Raw genomic sequence first — 22,595 nt, forward strand, 5'->3', positions numbered from 1 at the left:
CGCATTACTAGGGTTAATGGTGTCTGTATCCGTAATTGCAAGATGTTGATTTCTGTTTTGCACTGACCTCCTCGTCACCCGCAAGACACAGCGCCAGGTCCTCCCTCTCTCTTTCATACATATTCCGTCTTTCACCCGGATTCGCAACACGCCATTGAACTTTCACTACCAAGCCGGGGAAACGCCGTATCCTCTGGTAGCTCAGCCTAGCCTCGCCAAAGTGTCCAATGCAACCCGCAGGCCTCCCTGGGGGCTACAGATAGTCCTGCATAAGCAGCCGTGCTTGTCGCTAGTATCCATTCCCTACCCGTCGTCCCGTCTACAAGCCTAATAGACAGGCTCGGGAAGCTCCATCCACAATGACGCTAGCGGAACATAAGGTCAAGCGACGCACCCGCCACCGCATGCGGATACCTATGATTCGAATGGCATTGCTCATCTCATGGCCAAGATACGCCAAGACCCGTCGGCTCCCTCCACTGTCTGACCAGCCCTCTCGCTCGTTCTTGATGCTAGGCGCGGATCGCCTTTCGCTCGACCACACGGAGTCGCCAAGGCCCCTGCGCCAGCCCGTCTCGGTCACCGCAGACGTCGGGCTTGAGCTTTAGCAGCAGTTTGTTCCCAGATCCTGCTGAGACCGAGTGTGGCCGCTAGCAGAAGGGGTTGTCTGTTGCTGGTTTCGATGGCTCCGTCTACACAACGATGTGTGCGTAGGCTTTGGGGGTGCAGGGCATCTCCCGAAATGTCGACAATCTAGGCCATCTTCCCCCTCGGGTGAGGCGAAGGCCTGGTCAACTACCGTCTACACTCTGCAGATTCGTCTACCGCTAATTCTCAGGCTAACGGCAAGGGGGAAAGTGGCCACTCACAGCGCTAAACCTATCATAGAAAGCGGTCAACCTTTCCACCCATCCTTCCACTTGCCCACTTGCCCTTTATTTACTGTTCTTACGCCTTAACTTCCTGCTGACGTAGATAACTAACCCCTGCTTTTGCTATCACCAGATCCCTGTTTCTGCCAGCACGCCAGCCCCTATTTGGTGGCCGCGATACTCCTTGCCGTTAGCCTGAGAATTAGCGGTAGACGAATCTGCAGAGTGTAGACGGTAGTCCTTTGATAGCACCCTAAAGGAAGGCAAAATTGCAGACGCTCGATCGTGTCTCGCATTCCGGTGACGCCATGGAGGGAAGCCTCTTAGCAACATGCCCTTTGAGCGTAAGGCCGCACGTTTTCGTAGGTGAAATGACCATTGCCTCTTATTAAGTCGTACTATGCCCTCCCTCCTCTACATTCAAGCCTCGATCCCATTCCTGACCGAGCCGCATCCCTCGGCGCCAACCCCACGCAGACGAGTAGGAATCATGTCCTTCAGACGGTCGCCATTCCTGAGCCTCGCTCTCGCACTTGCCCCACTGGTCGTCGCTGATGACCACCCCTACGTCGCCGACTCGGTGTGCAATTGCTACTTAACCAACACGTCAGAACGCTACTTCACTAACCACCTCTTCTTCGACTTTCGCAACCTCGGGCAGTATGCGGGGGTCCCTGACGCCCTCGCCGATTGGAGCGCGAGTGCTAATGCATCGGTGACATCCGACTACTTCAACTCGGACGCGTGGACCTCGGTATGGAGCATTCAGACCTGGAACAACACAGGCAATAAGGGCAACGATGGCAACGACGCCACAGTCGACATGGTCAACTCGGCCAACAACATCTACATCGAGCGAAACAATGACCAGGACGCGTCGTCGGATACCTTTATGAGCATGCGCACCGTGCGTGTCCAAGGTTTCCAGTCGTCTGCCGAGATTGAGTCTATCTCGATGGGCTACCACTTTGCCTCCGTCCGGATGCTCGCCCGCACCATCGGCGCCCCGGGCGCCTGCACGGCGCTGTTCACCTACCGTGAGGCCGATACCAACGCCGATGTCCAGGAGGCCGACATCGAGATCCTGACCAAGGACCCCGATAACCGTATCCAGTACACGAACCAGCCGTCCTTCACCGCCCAGGGCGACACCATCGACAAGGCGACACAGAACGGCACGATGCCCCGCGGCACCTCATGGCGCGACTGGGCCGTCCACCGCATCGACTGGGACGAGAAGGATAGCACCTGGCTCGTCGATGGCTCGAAGGTCTCAAAAATCGCCTTCCAGGTGCCCCGCGATCCCAGCCGCATCATGCTCAACTCGTGGAGTGACGGCGGGTCATGGTCGGGAATCATGAACATCAACGAATCGGCCGTCATGCAGATCCAGTGGATCGACATGGTCTTCAACACCACCGAAGAGTCCTCGCCCAGCCCCTCCGAGTCCTCCTCCTCGTCGAAGCGCGACGTCGGCCTCCGCCAGCACGGTCATGGGCCCATGGGTTGGCTCGAGCGCCGCGACGGCGACGGCGAGTGCCAGGTCGTATGCAGTATCGACTCGTCTGACACCCTCGGCCAGCCCGTGATGCTGCACAATGGGACGGCCCCTGGCCAGCTTCTTGGGCAATCCAGCGCCATGGCTTTCTGGCTGCCTGTGGCGCTCATGTCCGCCATGTTCTTCCACCTCTGGGCTTAATCGAAGACTTTTCGCATGTAATTACGGTGGGCGCATGGCAGGGAGGGTGCCGGGGGTTTCAAAATGTAGCATGTATCTGTAGCGTTTGTCCATTCATGAAAGATATGACGCGGAGAAACAGTTTACCCAATCTTCATCTGTTCAACAAACTCTATACCTCGCTAGATTTTAGAGATGACTGGGCCTGGGATGTTCAGTTCGTCAGACATTGTGAACCGAGGTATCTAGGTGGTCAGAGCTCGACAGCTGCAGCTCCAGTACCAACGCGCTGTGACGTACCTTTTACAGTGGATACAGGAGCCCTGTCTGCGCCCCCCCGCCATTCACAGGCCGGGAACCTTGGAGGCGATTGACCTATGATACGTGTGTAAGAAGCTCCAAGAGCCGCACCCTTGCTGCAGCTCAACCCTCCACCCCCAACAAACTTCCCGTCTCTACACGCACCTTGCATTCTCCCAAACAGACGAAAAAGATTTTAGGGACCAAAACCGCCATCAACGAGCCTCTTATCGAACCTTGCTTTCCCAGCTTTCGATCAATCACTAGCCAGCAGCCGGGTGATATAACCCGGTCGACCAAGAACGAAACAAGCAAAGCGATAATGGCCGACACAGCAGCCGGCCCGACGCGGCCACAGCGCCGCTCCTCGCCGCTCAAGAACGGCTACCTGATCCTCTACAACTTCGTCTCCGCCGTCGCCTGGGCCACCGTCCTCGGCCGCACCGTCGCCCTCTTCGCCCTGCGCGGCCCGCACTTTGTGCACCTCGGCGTCGGCGACTGGACGCGCTGGACACAGACCATGGCCGCCATGGAGATCCTCCACGCGCTTCTCGGTGAGGACAACGCCCTCCTCCCCCCCCCCCCCCCCCCCTTCTCCAGTTCCTCTTGACGGAAATGGCCCAATGAAACGTACCACTAACCAGAGCCTCTCGCAGGCGTCGTCCGCGCCCCCGTCTTCACGACCGTCATGCAGGTCCTCAGCCGCTTCGTCCTCGTCTGGGGCGTCGTCTACCCCTTCCCCTCGCTCGCACGCAGCACCTGGTACTCGTCGATGCTGCTCGCCTGGAGCATCACCGAGGTCATCCGCTACTCGTACTTCGCCCTCAACCTCAGCGGCTTCCAGCCCAAGCCCCTTACCTGGCTGCGCTACAACACCTTCTTTGTGCTGTACCCCATCGGCATCACGAGCGAGTGCGTGCTCATCTACTACGCCGCCGAGCCCGCCAAGCAGTTCGGCGAGATTTTCCCCTACGTCTCGTACGCCATCCTGGCCATTTACGTTCCTGGTAGGCTCGCTGTCCCTGTCCCACTTTCCGGCGAAGGGTGAGGATGCTAACGTGGGCAGGCTCGTACATTCTGTACACCTACATGATGAAGCAGAGGAGCAAGGTCATGCGCAACTTGAAGGCCGAGGAGGCGGGCCGCTCAAAGACTCAGTGAACCGTTCAATGAGGGAAGTAAAGAGGAGCAGATCCAAAAAAGGACCAGTTGGGTATTCCGGGGCTATACTAGGAATGGGTATGGATATAGACAAAAAAAAAAAAAAAGAGAGAAATGTTTTATCTAGGACGCATGCCATCGTTCCTCAGTGGTGGCAACTGTCCATCCGTTATGGTTAGGGAGAGAATAGCGGAGAGTGAGAGTGAAAGAAAAGAAGAAGAAAAAGAAAGAAAGGGACATTTGTCGCCCCTCAAGCAGTAGCACTCTCGCCCGCCTCCTTGATCGCAAGCTTGTCCTCCTCACTCGTCTCGTACCACTCGTTCCGCGTCCACTGCGCAATCAGGTTCGCCGCGTCCTGCTTGAGCTTGTCGTACCCCGGGTTCATCTTTGGTTCGAACATATCTGTCGCCCAGTTAGCCGCGCAAACCCCCTAACGCGTGGTTTCGCGCCCGCCCACTCACTCATATGGGCCTGCGTCTCCTCCGTGGCGGCATCGTTCACGGCGGCCTCCCACACCCCGGCGCCCCCCTTCTTGGGTAGGTTGCAGAACGTCCGGTCCCTGCCCAGCACCGTCCCGACGACGCTCACCTCCTTGGACCCGGCGGCCTTGCCCAGCCGCGTGTACAGGTTCGCGAAGCCGATGTCGAGCTCCTGGTTGAGCCGCACCATGTACTGCACCCGCTTCTGCAGCTCGGCGCCCTTGGCCAGGCACCCGACAAACTCGAGGTGCGACGTCGCCCACGACAGGCCCTGGGTGATCTGCTCACGGTTGTAGTACGCCGCGCCCGCGCTCGCCGCCACGGCGGCCGCGCTGCCGGCCACCATGGCGATCTTACCCCACTTCCCCCACGCGCTCTGCTGCTGCTGGGATGCATTTGTGGGCGGTGCGGGCAGCGCGGCGACGGGAGCCTTGTCGCGGGCGGCCTGCCGCTGCTGCTTGGCGCCCCAGAGGGCCGTCCCCAGCCCGCTGAGCTGCGTCAGGGCGGCGTTGGCGGCGTTGTAGTGGCCCTCAGCGCCGTGGGCGACGACGCCGGGCGAAATGCCGAGGTAGGGCGTGTCAAAGGCGATGACGCCCTGGATATAGGGGAACATGAGGGTGTTGAAGGCGGGCATCGACGGGTCGTCGGCGGCCTTCTTCTCGACCCCGTCTTCCGAATAAATGGGCTTGTCCGAGGTGAGCCCGATGACGGTCTCGGCGGCGACGATGCCGCCCATGGAGTGGCCGGCCAGCACTATGCGCACCGAGGGGTCGATGGTGGGCGAGGGCGTGCCGTTGGCGACCTCGAGGTCGATGACCTTTTCCAGGAGCCTGTGGGCGAAGCGTCAGCTGTCCGAGTAAGAGACGATTCAGCCAGATGCGCACGCGATGGGGTGAGGGGGGGGGGGGGGGGGGGGGGCGAGGGGAAGCACGGAATGGTCTTTACCAGTCACGGAACCGGCTCACGCAATCTCCCAAGTCGCCGCGCGTCTCGTACTTGGGGTACACCATGACATTGACATTGATCTTGGGCAGCGCGGCGGCGAGGTCTGCGCGGAGTTGCTCCGTGAAGCCGTCCTTGTCGCCGAAGGTGTCGTCACCCCCCTGTTCGAGAAAGTCAGAGAGAATGAGCGCAGCAGACTATAAGATGTAAAAAAAAAAAAAAAACATACCTTGAACCCGTGGATGAAAACCAAGAGTAACGTCTTCTTCATCGTGTACCTGCGTGTTAGTTGGGTGTGAGATGAGAACGTTGCGGGTGGGGTGGAGGGGGACATGGCCTAGGTAGCTTGGAGCTCTGTTTACGGTGCGCATATACATAAGGTGCCCCCCCCCCCCCCCCCCCCCCTTAGCCTCGCCACCCATGTGACTGACTGTCTCACTTTGATCTCTGAAAAGCAGCAAAACTCACCCAACTTTGTAACCCCAAAGGGACTCGACGACGTCGGACGTCGTGTTCCCTCAGTATATGACGCCTACAATACAACCAACCTCCATTCATGCCTCGTTCTCGGCATGCGGTCTTCGCTGCCATCGTCTCGGTAGGTTTCGATTTCGATACGTGATCAGACCGAACCATAGATTGAACCGCTTCATCCCGGCCAGGCATTCACTCACTCACCGTCCAGTTAATAAAAGCGGCGATAGCGGTAGGATCACTATGCCTCTTGGTAATAAAAAAAAAAAGGCTTCGAGGTCTGCCAAAAGACTCGTTTGGGTCACGAAACAATCACGGGGGACGTATAAAGGTACAGCGTTTTATTGAATGACAGCTGTCTGGTTTTACAGTTTTAGACCGAGTTCGCACATACCCGGATTGCCTTGGGCGAATCAATAAGTTGCCGTAAGTCTCTGCACAAGATACGTCCCGCTATCAATACCCTCGTACTTCTTCTCCGCTTCAGTGGCGTATGTGCCGGGGATGGCCTCAATATGGCTCTTGAAGTTGGGGTTGCAGAAGTAGCTGTTCGACGTTAGTGTGTTTCCCACTACATGAACAGGTGGAAGAAAAGAACTCACGCGATGCTGTACCGTGGAGGGTACTTGGTGCCGTCCTCTGGCTTCCTCGGAGGCTCTACAACTCGGTGAATAGTGCTCTTGATGGTGTCGTTGCTCCATCTTGCCAGCAAGTCACCCGCGTTAACAACGACCGTCCCGGGGATTGGCGTGGCGTCCACGAACTGTCCATTAGGGCTCTTGACCTGCAGACCACCGCGATCATCCTGGAATAGGAGTGTGATGGAGCCGTAGTCGCTGTGCTCACCGGCGCGGACCTGGCCGGGGTTGATCTTGAAGATGTTGGGGTCGACGGAGGGGTAATGCAGGAGACGCAGCGTGTTGTCGCCGGCGTCCGTGAAACTGTCGAAGAAGTGCTCGTCGAGGCCCATGCCGACGGCGATGGCGCGCATAACCTCGACGTGCAACTCCTTGCACCGGTCATGAAACTCCAGCATCTGCGACTTGAACCCGGCGACGCGCGTGCCCTCCTTCTCGGTGGGCCACTGGTTCGGGTGATCGGGCTCGCCCTCGCGGCCGATCTCGTAGCTCTCCTTCAGGTCGGGGTTCCCCGCACGCACCTTTTCGATCTCGGCGTTGGTCTTGAGGGTGCTGACCTTCTCGCGACCGGGCGCCGAGTACCCGCGGTTCGCCTCGGGGGTGGTCCAGCCCAGGGCGAGCTTTGCCTCGTCATCCTGGGCGAAGAAATCGGCCGATTTGGCGAAGGTGGCAGCGCGGAGTTCCTCACTGATGGGCACGTTCTGGAGGTAGATGAAGCCGGCGTTCTGGAAGCCGCTGAGAATCTGCTTGGCCGTCGCGGTGCGGGTGGCGTCGTCACCGTTCAGGAAGTCGGAGAAGTTGATGAGCTGGGGTTGGGTGAGAAGCGGCACGTGAGCTATTGCAGATGTGTATCACTCACGGGAATGAAGAGACCCTCCTTGTCTACTGCTGTGGCCGCCATGGTGGTTTCAATATGGTTTCTCTTGAGACTGAAAACGTTGTGGGGATTCTAGGCCAAACGCATCAAACGAGCATCACTTGGATCAGGTGCGAGGGCATTAATCAAGAGTCGTGATTGATAAGTAAGGTTCATGACTAGTCCTGTGTGCGATGGGAGCCGAGGATTTTTATGTCTGGCTAGTTCTTGAGTATCACCTGCGACCATAGCGCGTCGGCCAACCACAGGCCGAGCATTAACTTCGTATCATACCAGCCAACCATCGGCGTCATCTAAGTGATCCGGCCCGGCCCAATGCTCCCTTGCTATCCCGGCCATTCGGACGATAAAGGACCAGATACACCCTTGAAGGTTCGGGGGGGTGGGCAACAAGGCCGGCTAGGCCCGTGGTCGAACGAGAGGAGAGGCCGGAGACCTCCTACACGTTATACATACCCGTAAGAAGAAAGAAAAGGCGGCGTTGCCCCGCGGAAAGGGGGGAGGGGAAGAGACCATGATAAGAGTCCAGCGATTAGGGACAAGAAGTTGAGATAACGGCGGGGTAAGATAGTCGGAAATAGAGGCTAGGGCTGCAGCCACTGCGGTGCAGTAGGAGACGCCCCCGTGTGTGGGGTTCAGAAGAGGAGCGTATTGTGGGCGACGTGAGGGAGGGGTCAAGGCGACCTCGACACCTTCCTGGATAGACGTAGCACGATGGGCAACTGGTTGGTACTCGCACACCAGGAGGACGAAAGGCCGGTTTCTGTTGCCCTACGCTACCTCCCAGGTCATGCAATCGTAAATAAGCGGCACGACTCGCCATTGAGCCTCAGAATCACTCTCGTGCATATATAGCGTCGTTGTTGAAACAAACTCTCGCAAACAACTAGCACACATCCTGGTGGCTTCGGCATCGTCAAAACACGGACGAAAGACAAAATGGCCTCATCGACGACGCCCATGAAAGTGGTGGACATCCACACCCACATGTACCCTCCATCATACATCAAGATTCTCGAATCTCGAACCACCATTCCCGTCGTGCGCAGCTTCCCGCAAACACCGGACCCGCGCCTCATCCTCCTCGCCTCGGAGGAGCAAGCTCTCGATGAAGCCACCAAGGACCCCTCGGCGAAGCCTCCCGGCCGGCCGCTGACTTCGCATTACGCCTCCCTCGACCAGAAGGTGCACTTCATGGACACGCACAAGATCGACATCTCGGTCGTCTCCCTGGCGAACCCCTGGCTCGACTTCATCGACGGCTCCGAGTCGGGAGCCATGGCCAAGGGCGTCAACGACGAGTTTGATGCCATGTGCGCCACACACCCGGGCCGCCTCTTCTTCTTCGCCACACTGCCCTTGACTGCGCCGCTCGAGACTGTTCTCGCCGCCATTGACCACGTCAAGGGCCTCAAGTACTGTCGCGGCATCATCCTCGGCACTTCGGGACTGGGCAAGGGCCTCGACGACCCGAACCTGCTGCCCATCTTCAAGGCCGTAGCCGCTGCTCACCTGACCATCTTCCTGCACCCGCATTACGGGTTGCCCAACGACGTCTGGGGCCCCAGAGCGAGCAACGAGTACGGCCACGTGCTACCTCTAGCCTTGGGTTTCCCAATGGAGACCACCATCGCCGTTGCGCGCATGTACTTGGCCGGCGTCTTCGACGCAGTGCCCCAGCTGCGCATGCTCCTGGCGCACAGTGGCGGTACGCTGCCCTTCCTCGCCGGACGCATCGAGAGCTGCGTCATGCACGACGGGCAGTGGGTGCGCGAGGGTAAGGTCACCAAGGAACGCAGGACGGTGTGGGATGTGCTCAAGGAGCAGATCTACCTCGACGCTGTCATCTACTCTGAAGTCGGGTTGAAAGCGGCCATCGAGGCGAGTGGAGCGGACAGACTCATGTTCGGCACAGACCACCCCTTCTTCCCGCCGCTGACTACCGACGAGCAGGGTGAGTGGGAGAGCGTGAGCATGAACGCCGATGCTGTGGCTGCGGCGGTGGGTGAGGGGAGTGACCAGGCGAAGGCCATCATGGGCGGCAACGCGATCAACATTTTGAATTTGAAGGTGGATTGAGCAACCAAGTATGGCAAAATGTGGAATTGGAATCAGTCATGGACGAATCTCATTGCAATGAGAAGGCTCAGAAGCTCACATGAAAATACGCAGTACTGAGTGAAGTGAGAAGTCCTGACCGCTTTCTTTTTTAAGATGGAAACGGTGGGCCTGGATGATACCGCCTACCCCTTCCACGTTCCACGCCAGGTTTCTGCCGGCAGTAGCGGAAAATATGGCTGCTGGCCCCGCGATGTACCTTCATAACCCGTCTCAACCAACACGACCAATTTTATCAATTTACTTGGCATGCAACCTTCTCAAATAGAGTGAAATCCGTAACGGAATCCATATAATCTCACTCTACTACACAATGACTGCTGAGGTCCGCCGCTCCAATGGCACGCGCCTTGATGTGTCCCTCGGTATCACTGAGCGCATCGCGCCGAGCATGACAGCTTGGACTGGAGATATGCGCAAGAGGTAAGCCACCCCTGGCATTGATTCAGTTGGATATCCACGTTGATAGAATCCCTCAGATATACCGACTTTCAAGTCTACGAGATCAACAAAGATGGCTCTGTGCTTCATCTGAAAGAGACTCGTCTCCCCCTGCCCCCTAAGGAGCCCGCCCCTCCTGCCCCTCCTGTAGTCGAGGAGGAGAAGAAGGAAAAGGAAGAAGTCCAGAAGGGAGATGTGACACAAACCGAAGATGACGCCGCCGCCGCCGCCGAGAAGCCTGCAGTGCCCGAGATCCCAGCCGAAGATTTGGCCGTAATCGCGTCCCTCACAAACGAAGACTTCGCGAACCAACTGCTGGCCATGTACCAGGCAGTATCCGTCGACAAGAACGCCAAGACCGAGCCCGCGACCTCCCCCGTTACAGACGACAAGGACAAGCGCTCTCAACTCCACCAGAGCGTCCGCCGCATCTTCAACTCGACAATCGATACGACTACCGACCCGACAGGCGCCATCGTTGCCCGGGTCGTCCCCCCTCGCGGCAAAGGGAAGGGCATGCGTGGCGGTCGCGACAACAACAACAACAACAAACAGAAGAAGCCCAAGGCGCACGCCCCCGGTCAAGGAGAGTACCTCCACTTCACGCTGTACAAGGAGAACCGCGACACCATGGACGCTCTGCACCAGATCTCCAAGGCGCTGCGCATCAAGCCCCAGGCCATTGGCACCGCGGGTACCAAGGACCGCCGTGCAGCCACCACCCAGCGGTGCTCCATCCGCGGCCAGCGCGCCGACGCTCTCGTCCGCGCGCGCCTCAACGGCGTCACTGTCGGCGACTACCTCTACGCGCCGACCCCGATCCACCTCGGCGCCCACGCCGGCAACGAGTTCGTCATCGCCCTCAAGGACTGCCTCGTCGCCGGCGCCCCCGACTTGTCCCCCGCGGACCGCCACGCCCGGATCCACGCCTCGGTCGAGGCCGCCATGGCGAGCATGCACAGCCTCGGCTGGATCAACTACTTTGGCCACCAGCGCTTCGGCACGCATGCCGTCGGAACGCACGAGGTCGGCCGCCTGATCCTGCAGGAGGACTTTGAGGGCGCCGTCAATGCCATCCTCGCCTACGACGAGGTCATCGCCAAGCGCGCCGCTGGGGGCGAGGTCCCCGAGCAGGCGCACGCGCGAGACGACTTCAGCCGCCACCGCGCGTGCATGCTCTTCCGGGAGGGCGGGTCCGCGGACGACGCCCTCCAGCACCTGCCGCGCCGCTTCTCCGCCGAGTCGAGCCTTATCCGCCACCTCGGCAGGTCGAGCGGCCCCTCCCGCCGGGACTTCATCGGGGCCTTGACGAGCATCACCCGCGGCCTGCGCAGCATGTACCTGCATGCCTACCAGTCCTACGTCTGGAATCACGCTGCGAGCCACCGCTGGCGGCTGTATGGCGAGAAGGTCGTCGAGGGCGACCTCGTCCTCGTCGACGAGCCGAAGTCGCAGACGGACAACGCCGAGGCGGGCCACGACGACAACGACGACGCCGAGTTCACCGACGCCCGCCCCCTGACCGCCGAGGAGGCTGCCTCGGGCAAGTACACGATCCACGACGTCGTCCTCCCCTCGCCCGGCCACGCCGTCGTCTACCCTGCCAACGCCGTCGGCGAGTTCTACACGGCCTTCATGCGTGACAACGGCGGCCTCGACCCGACCAAGATGATCCGCCGCCACCGCGAGTTCAGCCTCCGCGGCGACTACCGCAAGTTCGTTGTGCGCTTCCTCGCCGAGCCCGGGTTCGAGGTGCGCGCGTACGAGGACGACAACGAGCAGATGCATCCCACCGACATGGACCGTATCCGCGCCGCGAAGAACGGCGGCGCGGGGCGGAAGCGTGGCCGCGAGGAGGCTGAGGCGGTGGACGGCGAGGGTAAGAAGGCCAAGACCGAGGCGGCGCCGGTGACGGAGACGGAGGGGGCCAACGGCGACGAGATGATGGAGGAGGCGCTGCCGGCCGCTGAGGAGACGAAGCCCGAGGAGGCAGCAGCGGAGGCGGAGAAAGGAGCTGCGGTTGCCGACTCGAAACCGGCCGCTGGGCTTACCAAGACGGCCGTCGTGGTGAGGTTCCAGCTCCCCAAGAGCGCCTACGCGACCGTCGCGCTGCGGGAGTTGATGGGCGTCGACGAGTCCGAGGTCGCCGCTGGACCCGCTGCCACCGAGGGTGCCGAAGCCACGAAGCCCTCCGATGCCGAGCCGGTGGCAGCGGAGGCATGATTGGGCATTTCTTTTTTTTTTCGTTCTCTTTCTTGTTCTTTCTCCCAAGGTTTCACACAAAAGGAGCAAGTAAGGAAGCGACCCTTGGCGGACGTTTATGAGATCTACTTGGCATGTAAATGGTGAAGACTAGATACCCCCCCTCTGTTTAGAGAGCACCGCCGAAAGAGAAAATATGTACAATGCCTCCCCTGAAACCCAGTACCCAAAGAAAACCCATGAATTTGGTAGACTTTTTTTCGTTTTGAATGGCTGCAAACCTCAACAAGCAATGGCTCGAACCGCTAGTTATGCCAACAATCTGTTCGACTCGTGTCGACCGCCGCTCGCTTGCCCCGGCCCAGGTCTGCTGCTACTTGCTACCCGTTTCCAGGAAGAGAATCCAATCACCTCCCCCAAAGGGTGACGTTGGCAATCCCGCGCCAAGTGTGCCTATCCTCTTAATTCGTAAAACATTGCCTTGTTCCGCTTGGTCGCTTTGCTGCTGGCTTGGGCTGAACATTGCTCTTCGTTTGAGCTGTCGAGTTTTTACGCTTTCACTCTAAAAATCCCATCGCTTTCATGGCGGCTGGTTCCTCCACAAGAAAAGGACGCAATGCGCTTCTTCTCCCTTTCTATGTCCGATCATCCACCAAATTGGTGCTGTGCGATACAATGTCATGATCGGCTGCCTCGCAATGGCATTGTCGTAACCTGGCTTCCGTTACTTGGTGTCCCAGCCCCAAACCTGGGCCAGGTATTTCGCCATGTTGACACGCTTCGACCGCATCTCGACCATCCAAGGATGCTCGAGCATTCTCCAGGGGCTTGCTCTTCGAGTAGGCTCCTTCTCGAGGCTTCCAGTTTGTCAGTGAGAGCCTCCACGCACCTTGCAAAGGGAGCCACTTACCAGCACTCGATAAAATATTTAAAGTTATCACTCCAGAAGATGTTGGCATCAGGCTCATCCTTGAGCTTCGGTATCGGTTGCCGCACAATGTAGGTGAGGAGATCGATCAGCCCGGCCCGTGGTTGCATTTCGGTGCCATCGGCAGGGAAGGGAAAGCGATGTTGCGCTACCTCCAGCAGAGTGACGCCCGTAGACCAGACGTCGGAAGTGATGGTGTAGGATTGACCGGTAATGCGCTCAGGGGCCATGTAGTAGCTGGTGCCGATAAAGGTGTTTGCTTCTCCCTTGGTGCCAAAGTCTCCGGAAACACCAAAGTCACAAAGCTTCACGTCTCCATTCCTGCAAAGCAGAATGTTGGACGGCTTGATATCTCGATGAATGATGCGCATGCCGTGCAGGTACGTCAATCCGCGAAGAACGCCCTCCGAGATCTTGCCGAGGACCTTCTCGCCCGTACGGCCGCCAAGCTTCTTGACCTCTTTGTAGATGCTGTCCAGGGAACCCCCCTCGCAAAATTCCATCGCGATGGAGATAGTGCCCGTCGTCGAGTCCTCAAAGGCGCCATAGTAACGGCAGATGTGTTCTGAGGCACACTCCTTGTTGAATCCTAGTTCACGCACAATCTGCTTCTTGACGTCGGGATCGGGGTTTGTGGTGATGACCTGGTTTTGTTAGTTAGTCTTGGTTATCAACGGTGTAGGTGAGCGATAAGCACCTTGAGGGCGAAGGTGGTCTTTCCACCCTTCAACTTGGCCTTGGTGACGGCTCCACCGGCACCTTCGCCGAGGCTGCCGAGCTCTTCGATCCGGTTTTCCATGCTCGCAACCCTCCACCCGTCAGAGTCAAGCTCCTCCACATCCAGGGTTCTGCCCCGCTCCAATGACAGCTTATCGAAAGCCTCAAGCCCTTGCATGCTGTTGTCTCGCTCCATGCCAACTCCGCCTTCGCTACGCTCAGAGTAAATAGACCCGACAGCGGACGATGGGTCTGGGGTTCCCTGGGGCCTCGCTGGGAAGCCATATTGGGAAGCAAACGACAACGCCGAGTATTGAGAGCCAGCTGATGTGGGGTTGCTAGCTCGCCCGTCCAGAGGACCAAAGCTTCCCGATCTCGAATGAGCCGCGCTGCTTTCGCTGCCACCGCTTGCCGACTGTCCCACGCCTATATGTCTTGGGGGTTGCTCGTAGGGCGTTGTTTGGCTGCCCATCGGAGTGGCCAGGTGCAGGGTTGGGAGGGGAGGTCGCGAGTTTATAGGCTGGGGCGCCATCCCGCCGACCGGCTTCGCATTTGGTGAAGGAGGAATCGCGAGACCAAGTCTGGGTGTTCGGGCGGCGCCGCCGGATCTGCCACCAGGAATGGCGGGGCGGAGCAGGGGTACTGGGGAGTTCAACATGGGAACAGAACCAGGCGTGGACATGGCGGTAGAAGGGACGCTCGGTGGCGGCTGTAGGAGAAAGAGGTAAGTGAAGCTCACGATGACGGGTTATGGGAAGATGCATCACACAGGCATGCTTACCTGCTGAGGAGGCTCCATCATCTGAGGCTGGGAAGCGTTCTGGTCGGCCATGACAGCAAGTTGGCCGGACCAAAGCGATACAGTTCAAGCTGGAGAGAGTGGGATGAAGAAGAGGATCCCACAAGGTCGCAAAAGGGCCGAAGCCAAGCTGCCTAACGACGTAGGTCGAGATGCGACGGCTGCTGCACAGAGCACAGGCGGAAAACAGCAAACAACTAGCGCGATAGGAGATTCGTTCTGTGCGAAGGAGGTAGGTGCTGACGTAGTGAATTGGAGAAGGACGGCGGGATGGGTTTCGAAAGTTCGGCGCTTATGGTTCAGAGTAAAAGTACGTTGGAACGGTTGAGATGGGACGTCGAAGCGTTTCCTTGGACAGATCAGGACGGGCGAAAGCGAGAGATAAGAAAGGAAAAGGCCGTTGAAGTGCAGCTTTCCCCGCAGGAGTCAGGAGGTCGCTATCGGGGTTGGTGGGCGGTTTTGGGTGGGATGTGACGTTCCGAGCGAGGCGGTTGTGGTACGCGTTCCCGGTCGAGCAGTTGTTGATCTGTGTCAGGGCCGGGTGTGGATGGGTGCAAGGGAGGGGGTTCTCTACTGCGTGCTTGATGTCTCTCCTGTGTCGTGGTGTGAACGGTACGGTATCGAAGTTGGCCAGGCCGAAGAGGGGACCAGCAACGCGAGTTCAGAGAGTAGTGGCGACTGGCGAGCCCAAAGGACCTTGTTCCTTTTGAGAGGGAGGAGGTGCTCAGGTGGGATACGAGTGGGCGAAAAAAGGCGGGGAGTCGGCGGGACGGGGGACGAGCTTGGGCGCTAATTCCAAGGCCAAGTTCCAATGGAAAACAGGGGCCTGGTTGATGCACTAAGGTACTAAGGTACCTGTATCTACCTACCTACCTCAGACGTGCGTCAGGCCAAGGTACCTCTCCCAGCTGTCGCAGGATGTGGCAGGAGTAGGCGGGAGGAAGGGTACATCCAGCAACCTCATTGCCCTGGGGATCCCTCATTCGCCTGCACCTTTCGGATCCCTCGATAGTACCCAAGAAAAAAAGAAGGAGAAAAAAAAAAAAAAAAACCATTATCTACCTACCTAGGTACTATCGCTATGCTTCACTTCACCTTTGACAAACTGGACAAGCAAATAACCGAAAAGTCAATGGAGATCAATCGCCGACGGGACCAAGAAATACGCTCGGTCGTCTCTTTACCTTTCAGAAGCTTGTCTTTTTTGGCAGAAAAACGTGCCACATCACCCAGTCCCTTACGTCGTCTGAGGTTTGTTATGGTTGGCCTTCCGATTTTGGTATTTTCAAGCACACGACCAACCGATCCCTGGCCAGGACTCCGAACTCTAGGCTGGACTGAATCCCAACGAGGATGAGAAGGGATATGCCAGAGTCGGTCAACATTATCGCCAGATGCCGTTCTGTGTACGATGTACAAAATACGCATATGATGGGGGGTGTATTGGCACAACTTCTGCTTGTGAGGAGAAGACACAATACCCGATGATGGAGACGTACGAAAACGAGGCAACGAGGTAAATGCTGCCGTTCCGCTCCGGCCGAGTCCGGGGGGGCAGTCATCGATGAGGACGCGTGTTCTCCCCAAGACAAACTGCCTTACCACCACAAGCGGCACCCATACTGACACCAACACCGGTGCCGACGCCGACGTCGACACTGACACTGACACTGACACTGACACTGACACTGACACTGACACAGGCAACCCCCCATGCCCCAACGTTGAAAAAGTCAGTCTCTCAGGCACAACGGTGCGATGAGTGAGCTCCGTTTCGGACGAAGCACACCAACAACTCTGCCAGTCCCTCACCGGCAAATACACACACATACAATGGTGCCATGCTGGACCAATCACATGCAGCCGGCAGGAGAACGAGCCGTCCAGAGACATGGGAGCATGGGGCACGAGCAGGGGCCCCGTTACCGTCAGTGGTGGTGTGTCGTCTGTGTCTTGGGCTGCCATTCGATGCCCTGCCCTGCAAATGCTGCTTGCAAAGCTGCTGGCCTCCTGTCCTGTTAATTAAGCCGAGCATCAAGCATCACTCCCTGGTCTCTTAATTCACACACCTCCTGGGAGACGTCCCCGATGCAACTTGGCTCTTTCGATCCAAGGGCTTCGGATGGAGGAAGACGAGGCATCGGCATTGGAATGAACGGAGTGCACGTTTGATAACCGAAAATTCTGTCAGACGTTAAGTACTGCTGATGCCAGTCTCCACCGTATTGGTTGTCGCTTATGCTTATCGTCTTCCTCGCCCGCTCCTTGACAATTTACTCGTTACGGTCGTGAGCCAACAGCTGGCGCCGACAGCGAGCCGGCAATCACATCACACTCGTCACATTTGCTCTCTCTCTCTCTCTCTCTCTCTCTCTCTCTCTCTCTCACACACACACACACACACACACACACACACGGCTGCGGGATCACATAATAACTTAATGCGGACTGGTGGCAACCAATGTCTATCTGCCCAGTTCCCAACATGTCCCGAGAGAGGTGTGTCAGAGTCTAGACTGGACAATAGGGCTTTCCCGGAAGCGGCAACACATAAGGACAGGCCGACCAAGCAGAGAGAAAAGGAAAACGGGGCGTCCCACGGAGGAGCTCTTTTCGGTGGATGGATGCTGTTGGAGGCGGCTCCGTCCACAATGTATCCGTACCTACCGACGATATCGGTATGACAAGCCACTTGGAACAAGCCCATCAGCTGATTGCGGAGACGTCGGTTGCGAGGATAGTGGTTGCAGTCCCTCCAGCCCTTCTTCTCCTCCGCTGGCGATGCGGCACGAACAGGCTAGCCCCCGAGGCGACGGGTGGACAACGCTAGCGGGCTTCTTGGGGTCCAACCCCGTAGAATGCCTTCTTCTTTTACTCTTCCTTTCCCTCTTCAATATCCTGATGCAAGCTGCCGTATCTCTATTGTGTCCGAGGGCGACGCATTCATCCTTCACCGCATTGTTCGCACAGCTACATCGGACATGGGCTGGACCCTGATCGGACGAAGGCCCGGTTTTTCATGGCCCTGGCCCAAAACGCCTACGTGGTGCACCGTTGTTGTGTCTGTCTTCTCTGGTCGGATAAATGCCAATGGCCGGTTCGCCCTGCTCGGAATGAGGCAAAGCGAGGAACGGAAACCGAGAGGTAGGGGCAGGCCTTACGGCGTTGCTTCTGCTGAGACTGCTGCAGCCCTTCTTCGTCTTGTCGAGCCCGAGTCGTCGGGTCTCATCTGCAAAGTCGACTCATGCTAGCATGTCAGACGGAAGATGCAAGGAAACAAAACCGATCCTTTGATGTGCGGGCGTACTGTTAGTTGGACACCCGTGAGCGTCAGCGACCGGCATTCGCAATGCGTCTTAGCTCCGAACCATCTCCTCCATCATCATCACAGGCCAACACAAGGCCACGGAAACACCCAGCTTACCTTACATTCAGACTGAGATACAACGCCGAGCAGCCCCCCAAAACCAAGATGTGCTTGCCACGTCTGTGGCTCATGCAATCTAGGCGTAAGCGCGCACACGTCAGGGGACAGGCACCCGGAATTTGCCAAGGGCATAGGGCGGAACTGCATTCAGGCTGGCCCCATGATTGGGTGCGGGAAGCAACGCTATGTTGTCATCAACCATCAGCCCTGGCAGTTTTCAACCAAGTAGTATTCCTCTACCTGTATTTTTCAGCTCCAAGCTAACCCGCGCGGTCTTACCGTCTCCAACCGTAACCAGACCGGGTCAAGATGCTTATCTCGGCAAAGTTGAGCCACAGCTACCGTCGCCCTCCCCCCCCTGAACTAACGCACAGGTGTGCGGCATTGGAGCCAAGGCATTGCCGTAACAAACAACCAACGAAAAAATATGGCAGTGAGTTTGAGCCATGCACCACCACCTCGCCTCAGAAAGAACAATGGAACGGTTTGCCTTCCAACAGCAGCTTCAGTCTGACTGGCTCGCTCCCCGTCGACTAATTGCCATGTAGGTAGGTACTACGAATACAAGTGCTGCCATTACTACCACCACGTCATGTACACTATCTAACTCCTGACCAGCTTCGTTTCCCCAAGCGCGCGTCTACCTATTCATTCCATGCGGCATCCTTGGCACTTGAGCACCTCCAATCGAATTGGATTGCTAACCCCCCCACCCCGCTAGAGACCCCTGCACCACCCCCGCATGCCCGCCCAATCCTGGCCGCCGACAAACATTCTCAATCCGCCGGAGCTTTTTTTTTTTTTTTTTTTCTGCATCCCAAATTTTTTGAAGGACCCTTAACCGAAAATTCTCATACGCTGGTGCAGCCGGTATCCGCCCGCTCACCATCAAGTTTGAACCGAGAAGACTTGTTACTTACTGTCTCAGGTGCCTTGATCGACTGCACTCCCAAGGGACACGCACACCTCGCCTTGTGATTGATCACCCTCAATGCCGTCCTCCGCAGCCCCCAGACGCCTGGGTCCCGCCGCCGCTGCCGACGAGGACCCGGCGTCGTCGTCCTCCGCCAACTCTTCCGACTCCGAGTCCGAATCCGACTATCTCGACAGTCCCGCTTCGCGCAAGCGGCGGAGGACCGATCTCCCTGCCAATTCAGACCTCGAGGGCCTCGATGATGACGACGATGACGAGGGGGAGCTCAAGGCCGTCGTCTCAACCATCAAGGCCCCGTCAAGAATCAAGCGCGCCGCCGCCGAACAAGCACCACAGACTACCCGTCCCACGCCGTCGCAGAACGCAATCTCCGCGCCGACAGATCCCAATACCACCTTCTCCGCCATCAACGTACGGCCATGGCTCGTGCAGTCGCTGGCCAACATGGCCATCAAGCGACCGACAGGCATCCAGAAGGGTTGCATACCCGAGATCTTGAAGGGGAGGGATTGCATCGGCGGCAGCCGGACGGGTTCCGGTAAAACGGTCGCCTTCGCCGTGCCTATCCTCCAAAAATGGGCCGAGGACCCGACCGCCATCTTTGCCCTTGTTCTGACGCCCACCCGCGAGCTCGCCCTGCAGATCTTTGAACAGTTCAAGGCCATCTCCTCCCCGCAAAGCCTCAAGGCCATCCTTGTCACTGGCGGCTCCGACATGCGCCCGCAGGCCATCGCCCTTGCGCAGCGCCCCCATGTCGTCATTGCCACGCCCGGCCGTCTCGCCGACCACATCCGCACCTCGGGAGAGGACACTGTCTGCGGGCTGCGGCGCGTAAAGTACGTCGTGCTCGACGAGGCCGACCGCCTCCTCGACGCCACGGGGCCCGGCAGCATGATCCCCGACGTCGAAGAGTGCCTCTCCGTGCTGCCGCCCTCGTCGCAGCGACAGACGCTCCTGTTCACCGCCACAATCACCCCCGAGGTCCGCGCCCTCAAAGACATGCCGCTCAAACCCGGCAAGCAGCCCGTCTTTGTCTGCGAGGTCGACACCCAGTCCCTCGCCATCCCCGCCACCCTCTCTCAGATGCACCTTCAGGTCCCCGTCACTCACCGCGAGCACTATCTCCACACCTTCCTCCTTACCGACGGCAACGCCGAAAAGTCCGTCATCATCTTCTGTAACCGCACCTCGACGGCCGACTACCTCCACCACCTGCTCCGCCTGCTCGACCACCGCGTCACCTCGCTGCACTCGGGCCTGCCGCAGCGCCAGCGAGTGGACAATCTGGGCCGCTTCCGCGCGGCGGCGGCGCGGATCCTGGTCGCCACCGATGTCGCGTCGCGTGGTCTCGACATCCCCGAGGTCGCGGTCGTTGTCAACTACGACATCCCGCGCAACCCGGACGACTACATTCACAGGGTTGGTCGTACGGCCCGTGCGGGACGCAAGGGAGAGGCCGTGACGTTTGTGGGCCAGAGGGATGTCGAGCTGGTGCTGGCGATCGAGGCCCGCGTGGGACGGCAGATGGAGGCGTGGCATGAGGAGGGCGTCAACCTCGAGACACGCGTGCTGCGCGACTCGCTCAAGCTTGTCAGCGAGAAGAAGAGGGAGGCGCTGTTGGAGCTCGAGGAGGGGAGGGAGGTTGGCGGCAAGAGGAAGAGAACTAAGCAGAAGCTCAACACTTGACCGGGGGTTGGGGGGCCTGCACAGTGTTGCTACAAATGTGTTGTTGAGGAAACTTGATCCCGGCGCAGTCACGGTTTGATCAGTTTCGATGCGATAGACAAAAAAAGTAATACCCAATAGACAAGAATGTTCAAAGTGGCTAGCTAGGCTGTTGCCGTCACAGCGGATCTCGAAACCACAACAGGGGCAAGGTATATATAAACACCCCCTGAGCCCGACTGCCTTGCGTCTTCGGGACTGAGCTGAAAACCAGCGCTCCCAAAAGAAACAGCTTGTCGACTGTCGACGAGGGGGTTGCCTGGAGAATGGGGGAAGCCCCCCGGGTCGAGCCCCGGAGCTTGTCAGACAGAAGAAGATGGATACTTCGATATCAGAGTGGTTTCGAAGAATCATAAGATAGGGTTTGCCTGGGAGTGTTTGTATGAGTCGTAACTCGTCATCATTATTCGTGAGGTGTTAATACAGACAGGTCCAGTAGTTAGGTAATACAGGGTATCTCGGGAAGCCCTCCAAAACGCACCGCGCTGCATCGCTCCCATGCTGTCGGTAGGCTCCAATCGTTTTTTCGTTCATCGGGCAGGCACAATCGACCCCGGTCCCGCGCAGGCCTCCGGGCTCAACGAAGCCCGGAAATCTCTCGACCTCCTCCAGTGCTCGCGGTCGACGCGCTCCTCCTCCTTGCGGATCTTCAAGTCCAGCAGGCCGTCATCGCCCTTGCACCGACGGATCATCTCGGCCTCGAGCTTCTTAAACGCCTCCCAGTCATCCATCTGCGATGGCCGAGGCACTTGCTGCACCTGCTTGAGACTCTTCTGGCCGCCGACGTGTTCCAGCAGGAGCTCAAGGCGATATTTGTCCGTATTGGCATCCAGCTTGTTGCCGTATTGGCGGATGATGTAACTAGAGCTTTGTCAGTAAGAACCGCATGGAATGGGAACGAATTGTTGCTTACAGTCCGTCATAGCGCACGCCAGCCTTGGGAGCCAGTGTACTCTTGAGGCGGTAGCCCCTGAGGATGCGAATCCGGGTGCCGACTTTGGTGAGGAGAGAGACGTGCATGTCAGAGAGGCAGCCCTCACGGACGTATCGATAGAGGTTGCCACGAACGTGCTCCTCACAGCCGGTCAAGAGTGGAAGGGCAGTGACTCCATATTTCCCCTTGGTGGGTTTCTCGACAGCAGTGCCGAGAATGCCGTCACGGTAGGCGCAGGCCAGGTTCAACCACCAGCTGTTGAGGGTTAGCACTGATGCCATCGATATCTAAGAAGAATTATGCGACTCACTGGCCAGGCTCAAACTGCTGATTTCCTTCAAGCTCGGAGATGGGATCGCGAGAGCTGTCGTGAACGGTCCAGGATTCGAGGGGATCGACGCCGGCAGTGGTGAAGTGAATGTCGCGCATCTCACCACCGGTGCGCAAGTTGCGCTGGCGCACCTGATCAAGGGCGAAGTATGGCTCGCGGAACCGGGCCCTCCACGTCTTTTGGAGGCTCTCAGCTACAGCCATATCGGCACGGAAGCGGAGGGGTAGCGGGGATGGGCGGTTGGCAGGATCAACCATGTCGGCGAGGAGCTTGTCCAGACGAGTGTATTGAAGTGTCTCGAAATCGAGTAAGGGAGTGTGTCGAAGCTCCTCCTTCAAAGCTCTCTCCAGAAGTCCTTGGATTCTGTCTGCGCAAGGCCCAAGGCTCTTCTCCTGGCGAAGGGAGGTTCGCACCGAGTCGCAAAGCTCGAGGAGTTCCTCCTTGGTCGGTAGGGGCTCGGCCGGGGAGGAGACGAGAGCGGCTGGAAAGATGTTAGACTATGAAAGGAGTCGGTTGACGTTTGGGTGATGCTGACCTGCACCGGCGTGTCTAATAAAGTACGTATCTGATGCTCCGTCTACCTGGAACGGCGAGCGGCAGGGCCTGGTCATAACTTGA

General features: G+C 58.2%; 11 protein-coding genes across 11 annotated transcripts; 7 read left to right on the forward strand and 4 right to left on the reverse strand.

The window, feature by feature from the left end:
• The first annotated feature begins 1,124 nt into the window (after positions 1 to 1,124).
• On the forward strand, positions 1,125 to 2,744 carry LY79DRAFT_564266 (concanavalin A-like lectin/glucanase domain-containing protein). The gene has a single exon (XM_060558633.1). It carries the CDS (start codon positions 1,273 to 1,275, stop codon positions 2,569 to 2,571), a length of 1,299 nt encoding a protein of 432 aa, XP_060410605.1. The 5' UTR covers positions 1,125 to 1,272; the 3' UTR covers positions 2,572 to 2,744.
• A 304-nt stretch (positions 2,745 to 3,048) lies between these two features.
• On the forward strand, positions 3,049 to 4,202 carry LY79DRAFT_343630 (tyrosine phosphatase-like protein). The gene is made up of 3 exons (XM_060552588.1): positions 3,049 to 3,404; positions 3,507 to 3,857; positions 3,917 to 4,202. Exons 1-3 carry the CDS (start codon positions 3,173 to 3,175, stop codon positions 4,009 to 4,011), a joined length of 678 nt encoding a protein of 225 aa, XP_060410606.1. The 5' UTR covers positions 3,049 to 3,172; the 3' UTR covers positions 4,012 to 4,202.
• A 59-nt stretch (positions 4,203 to 4,261) lies between these two features.
• On the reverse strand, positions 4,262 to 5,703 carry LY79DRAFT_592873 (uncharacterized protein; the record flags this gene model as incomplete). The annotated part of the gene is made up of 4 exons (XM_060561481.1): positions 4,262 to 4,413; positions 4,473 to 5,320; positions 5,436 to 5,593; positions 5,662 to 5,703. The coding sequence occupies 4 exons, from the start codon at positions 5,701 to 5,703 to the stop codon at positions 4,262 to 4,264; spliced, it is 1,200 nt and encodes a 399-aa protein (XP_060410607.1).
• A 413-nt stretch (positions 5,704 to 6,116) lies between these two features.
• LY79DRAFT_564275 (2OG-Fe(II) oxygenase superfamily protein) lies at positions 6,117 to 7,571 on the reverse strand. Its single transcript, XM_060558634.1, has 3 exons — positions 7,404 to 7,571; positions 6,509 to 7,350; positions 6,117 to 6,452 (listed from the first exon to the last, which is right to left on the reverse strand). Exons 1-3 carry the CDS (start codon positions 7,443 to 7,445, stop codon positions 6,320 to 6,322), a joined length of 1,017 nt encoding a protein of 338 aa, XP_060410608.1. The 5' UTR covers positions 7,446 to 7,571; the 3' UTR covers positions 6,117 to 6,319.
• A 444-nt stretch (positions 7,572 to 8,015) lies between these two features.
• Positions 8,016 to 9,767, forward strand: LY79DRAFT_564277 (amidohydrolase). The gene has a single exon (XM_060558635.1). It carries the CDS (start codon positions 8,361 to 8,363, stop codon positions 9,498 to 9,500), a length of 1,140 nt encoding a protein of 379 aa, XP_060410609.1. The 5' UTR covers positions 8,016 to 8,360; the 3' UTR covers positions 9,501 to 9,767.
• LY79DRAFT_638653 (tRNA pseudouridine synthase D) lies at positions 9,768 to 12,278 on the forward strand. The gene is made up of 2 exons (XM_060562298.1): positions 9,768 to 9,962; positions 10,019 to 12,278. The coding sequence occupies exons 1-2, from the start codon at positions 9,853 to 9,855 to the stop codon at positions 12,201 to 12,203; spliced, it is 2,295 nt and encodes a 764-aa protein (XP_060410610.1). The 5' UTR covers positions 9,768 to 9,852; the 3' UTR covers positions 12,204 to 12,278.
• An 810-nt stretch (positions 12,279 to 13,088) lies between these two features.
• Positions 13,089 to 14,533, reverse strand: LY79DRAFT_522618 (kinase-like domain-containing protein; the record flags this gene model as incomplete). The annotated part of the gene is made up of 2 exons (XM_060555462.1): positions 13,089 to 13,754; positions 13,808 to 14,533. Coding segments are annotated over 2 exons (1,392 nt in total), but the record flags the coding sequence as incomplete, so codon positions are not given.
• Positions 14,534 to 16,595: 2,062 nt separating this feature from the next.
• LY79DRAFT_343825 (uncharacterized protein) lies at positions 16,596 to 17,509 on the forward strand. Its single transcript, XM_060552590.1, has one exon. It carries the CDS (start codon positions 16,834 to 16,836, stop codon positions 17,308 to 17,310), a length of 477 nt encoding a protein of 158 aa, XP_060410612.1. The 5' UTR covers positions 16,596 to 16,833; the 3' UTR covers positions 17,311 to 17,509.
• On the forward strand, positions 17,398 to 18,214 carry LY79DRAFT_343920 (uncharacterized protein). The gene is made up of 3 exons (XM_060552592.1): positions 17,398 to 17,770; positions 17,816 to 17,870; positions 17,934 to 18,214. The coding sequence occupies exons 1-3, from the start codon at positions 17,485 to 17,487 to the stop codon at positions 18,064 to 18,066; spliced, it is 474 nt and encodes a 157-aa protein (XP_060410613.1). The 5' UTR covers positions 17,398 to 17,484; the 3' UTR covers positions 18,067 to 18,214.
• A 543-nt stretch (positions 18,215 to 18,757) lies between these two features.
• LY79DRAFT_564289 (DEAD/DEAH box helicase) lies at positions 18,758 to 20,812 on the forward strand. Its single transcript, XM_060558636.1, has one exon. It carries the CDS (start codon positions 19,045 to 19,047, stop codon positions 20,671 to 20,673), a length of 1,629 nt encoding a protein of 542 aa, XP_060410614.1. The 5' UTR covers positions 18,758 to 19,044; the 3' UTR covers positions 20,674 to 20,812.
• A 430-nt stretch (positions 20,813 to 21,242) lies between these two features.
• On the reverse strand, positions 21,243 to 22,588 carry LY79DRAFT_522632 (PUA-like domain-containing protein; the record flags this gene model as incomplete). Its single annotated transcript, XM_060555463.1, has 4 exons — positions 21,243 to 21,573; positions 21,626 to 21,901; positions 21,957 to 22,458; positions 22,513 to 22,588. 4 exons carry the CDS (start codon positions 22,586 to 22,588, stop codon positions 21,243 to 21,245), a joined length of 1,185 nt encoding a protein of 394 aa, XP_060410615.1.
• Positions 22,589 to 22,595: the final 7 nt, after the last annotated feature.

This window comes from Colletotrichum navitas (genome assembly GCF_030913465.1).
Source record: "Colletotrichum navitas strain CBS 125086 chromosome Unknown LY79scaffold_66, whole genome shotgun sequence".
Classification (NCBI taxonomy): Eukaryota; Fungi; Ascomycota; class Sordariomycetes; order Glomerellales; family Glomerellaceae; genus Colletotrichum; species Colletotrichum navitas.

What these genes read in the sequence shown, in the direction of transcription:
- LY79DRAFT_638653 (XM_060562298.1), top strand. Translation starts at nt 9,853, where the DNA reads ATGACTGCTGAGGTCCGCCGCTCCAATGGCACGCGCCTTGATGTGTCC. An exon ending in ACTGGAGATATGCGCAAGAG is followed by an intron (nt 9,963 to 10,018) that starts GTAAGCCACCCC and finishes AGAATCCCTCAG; the next exon opens with ATATACCGACTTTCAAGTCT.
- LY79DRAFT_343825 (XM_060552590.1), top strand. Translation starts at nt 16,834, where the DNA reads ATGCCAGTCTCCACCGTATTGGTTGTCGCTTATGCTTATCGTCTTCCT.
- LY79DRAFT_343630 (XM_060552588.1), top strand. Translation starts at nt 3,173, where the DNA reads ATGGCCGACACAGCAGCCGGCCCGACGCGGCCACAGCGCCGCTCCTCG. An exon ending in GATCCTCCACGCGCTTCTCG is followed by an intron (nt 3,405 to 3,506) that starts GTGAGGACAACG and finishes AGCCTCTCGCAG; the next exon opens with GCGTCGTCCGCGCCCCCGTC. An exon ending in CCTGGCCATTTACGTTCCTG is followed by an intron (nt 3,858 to 3,916) that starts GTAGGCTCGCTG and finishes TAACGTGGGCAG; the next exon opens with GCTCGTACATTCTGTACACC.
- LY79DRAFT_564277 (XM_060558635.1), top strand. Translation starts at nt 8,361, where the DNA reads ATGGCCTCATCGACGACGCCCATGAAAGTGGTGGACATCCACACCCAC.
- LY79DRAFT_343920 (XM_060552592.1), top strand. Translation starts at nt 17,485, where the DNA reads ATGCCTTCTTCTTTTACTCTTCCTTTCCCTCTTCAATATCCTGATGCA. An exon ending in CGAGGAACGGAAACCGAGAG is followed by an intron (nt 17,771 to 17,815) that starts GTAGGGGCAGGC and finishes AGACTGCTGCAG; the next exon opens with CCCTTCTTCGTCTTGTCGAG. An exon ending in CTCATCTGCAAAGTCGACTC is followed by an intron (nt 17,871 to 17,933) that starts ATGCTAGCATGT and finishes GTGCGGGCGTAC; the next exon opens with TGTTAGTTGGACACCCGTGA.
- LY79DRAFT_564266 (XM_060558633.1), top strand. Translation starts at nt 1,273, where the DNA reads ATGCCCTCCCTCCTCTACATTCAAGCCTCGATCCCATTCCTGACCGAG.
- LY79DRAFT_564289 (XM_060558636.1), top strand. Translation starts at nt 19,045, where the DNA reads ATGCCGTCCTCCGCAGCCCCCAGACGCCTGGGTCCCGCCGCCGCTGCC.
- LY79DRAFT_564275 (XM_060558634.1), bottom strand. Translation starts at nt 7,445, where the DNA reads ATGGCGGCCACAGCAGTAGACAAGGAGGGTCTCTTCATTCCC. An exon ending in AGGAGGGTCTCTTCATTCCC is followed by an intron (nt 7,351 to 7,403) that starts GTGAGTGATACA and finishes ACCCAACCCCAG; the next exon opens with CTCATCAACTTCTCCGACTT. An exon ending in CCTCCACGGTACAGCATCGC is followed by an intron (nt 6,453 to 6,508) that starts GTGAGTTCTTTT and finishes AACGTCGAACAG; the next exon opens with CTACTTCTGCAACCCCAACT.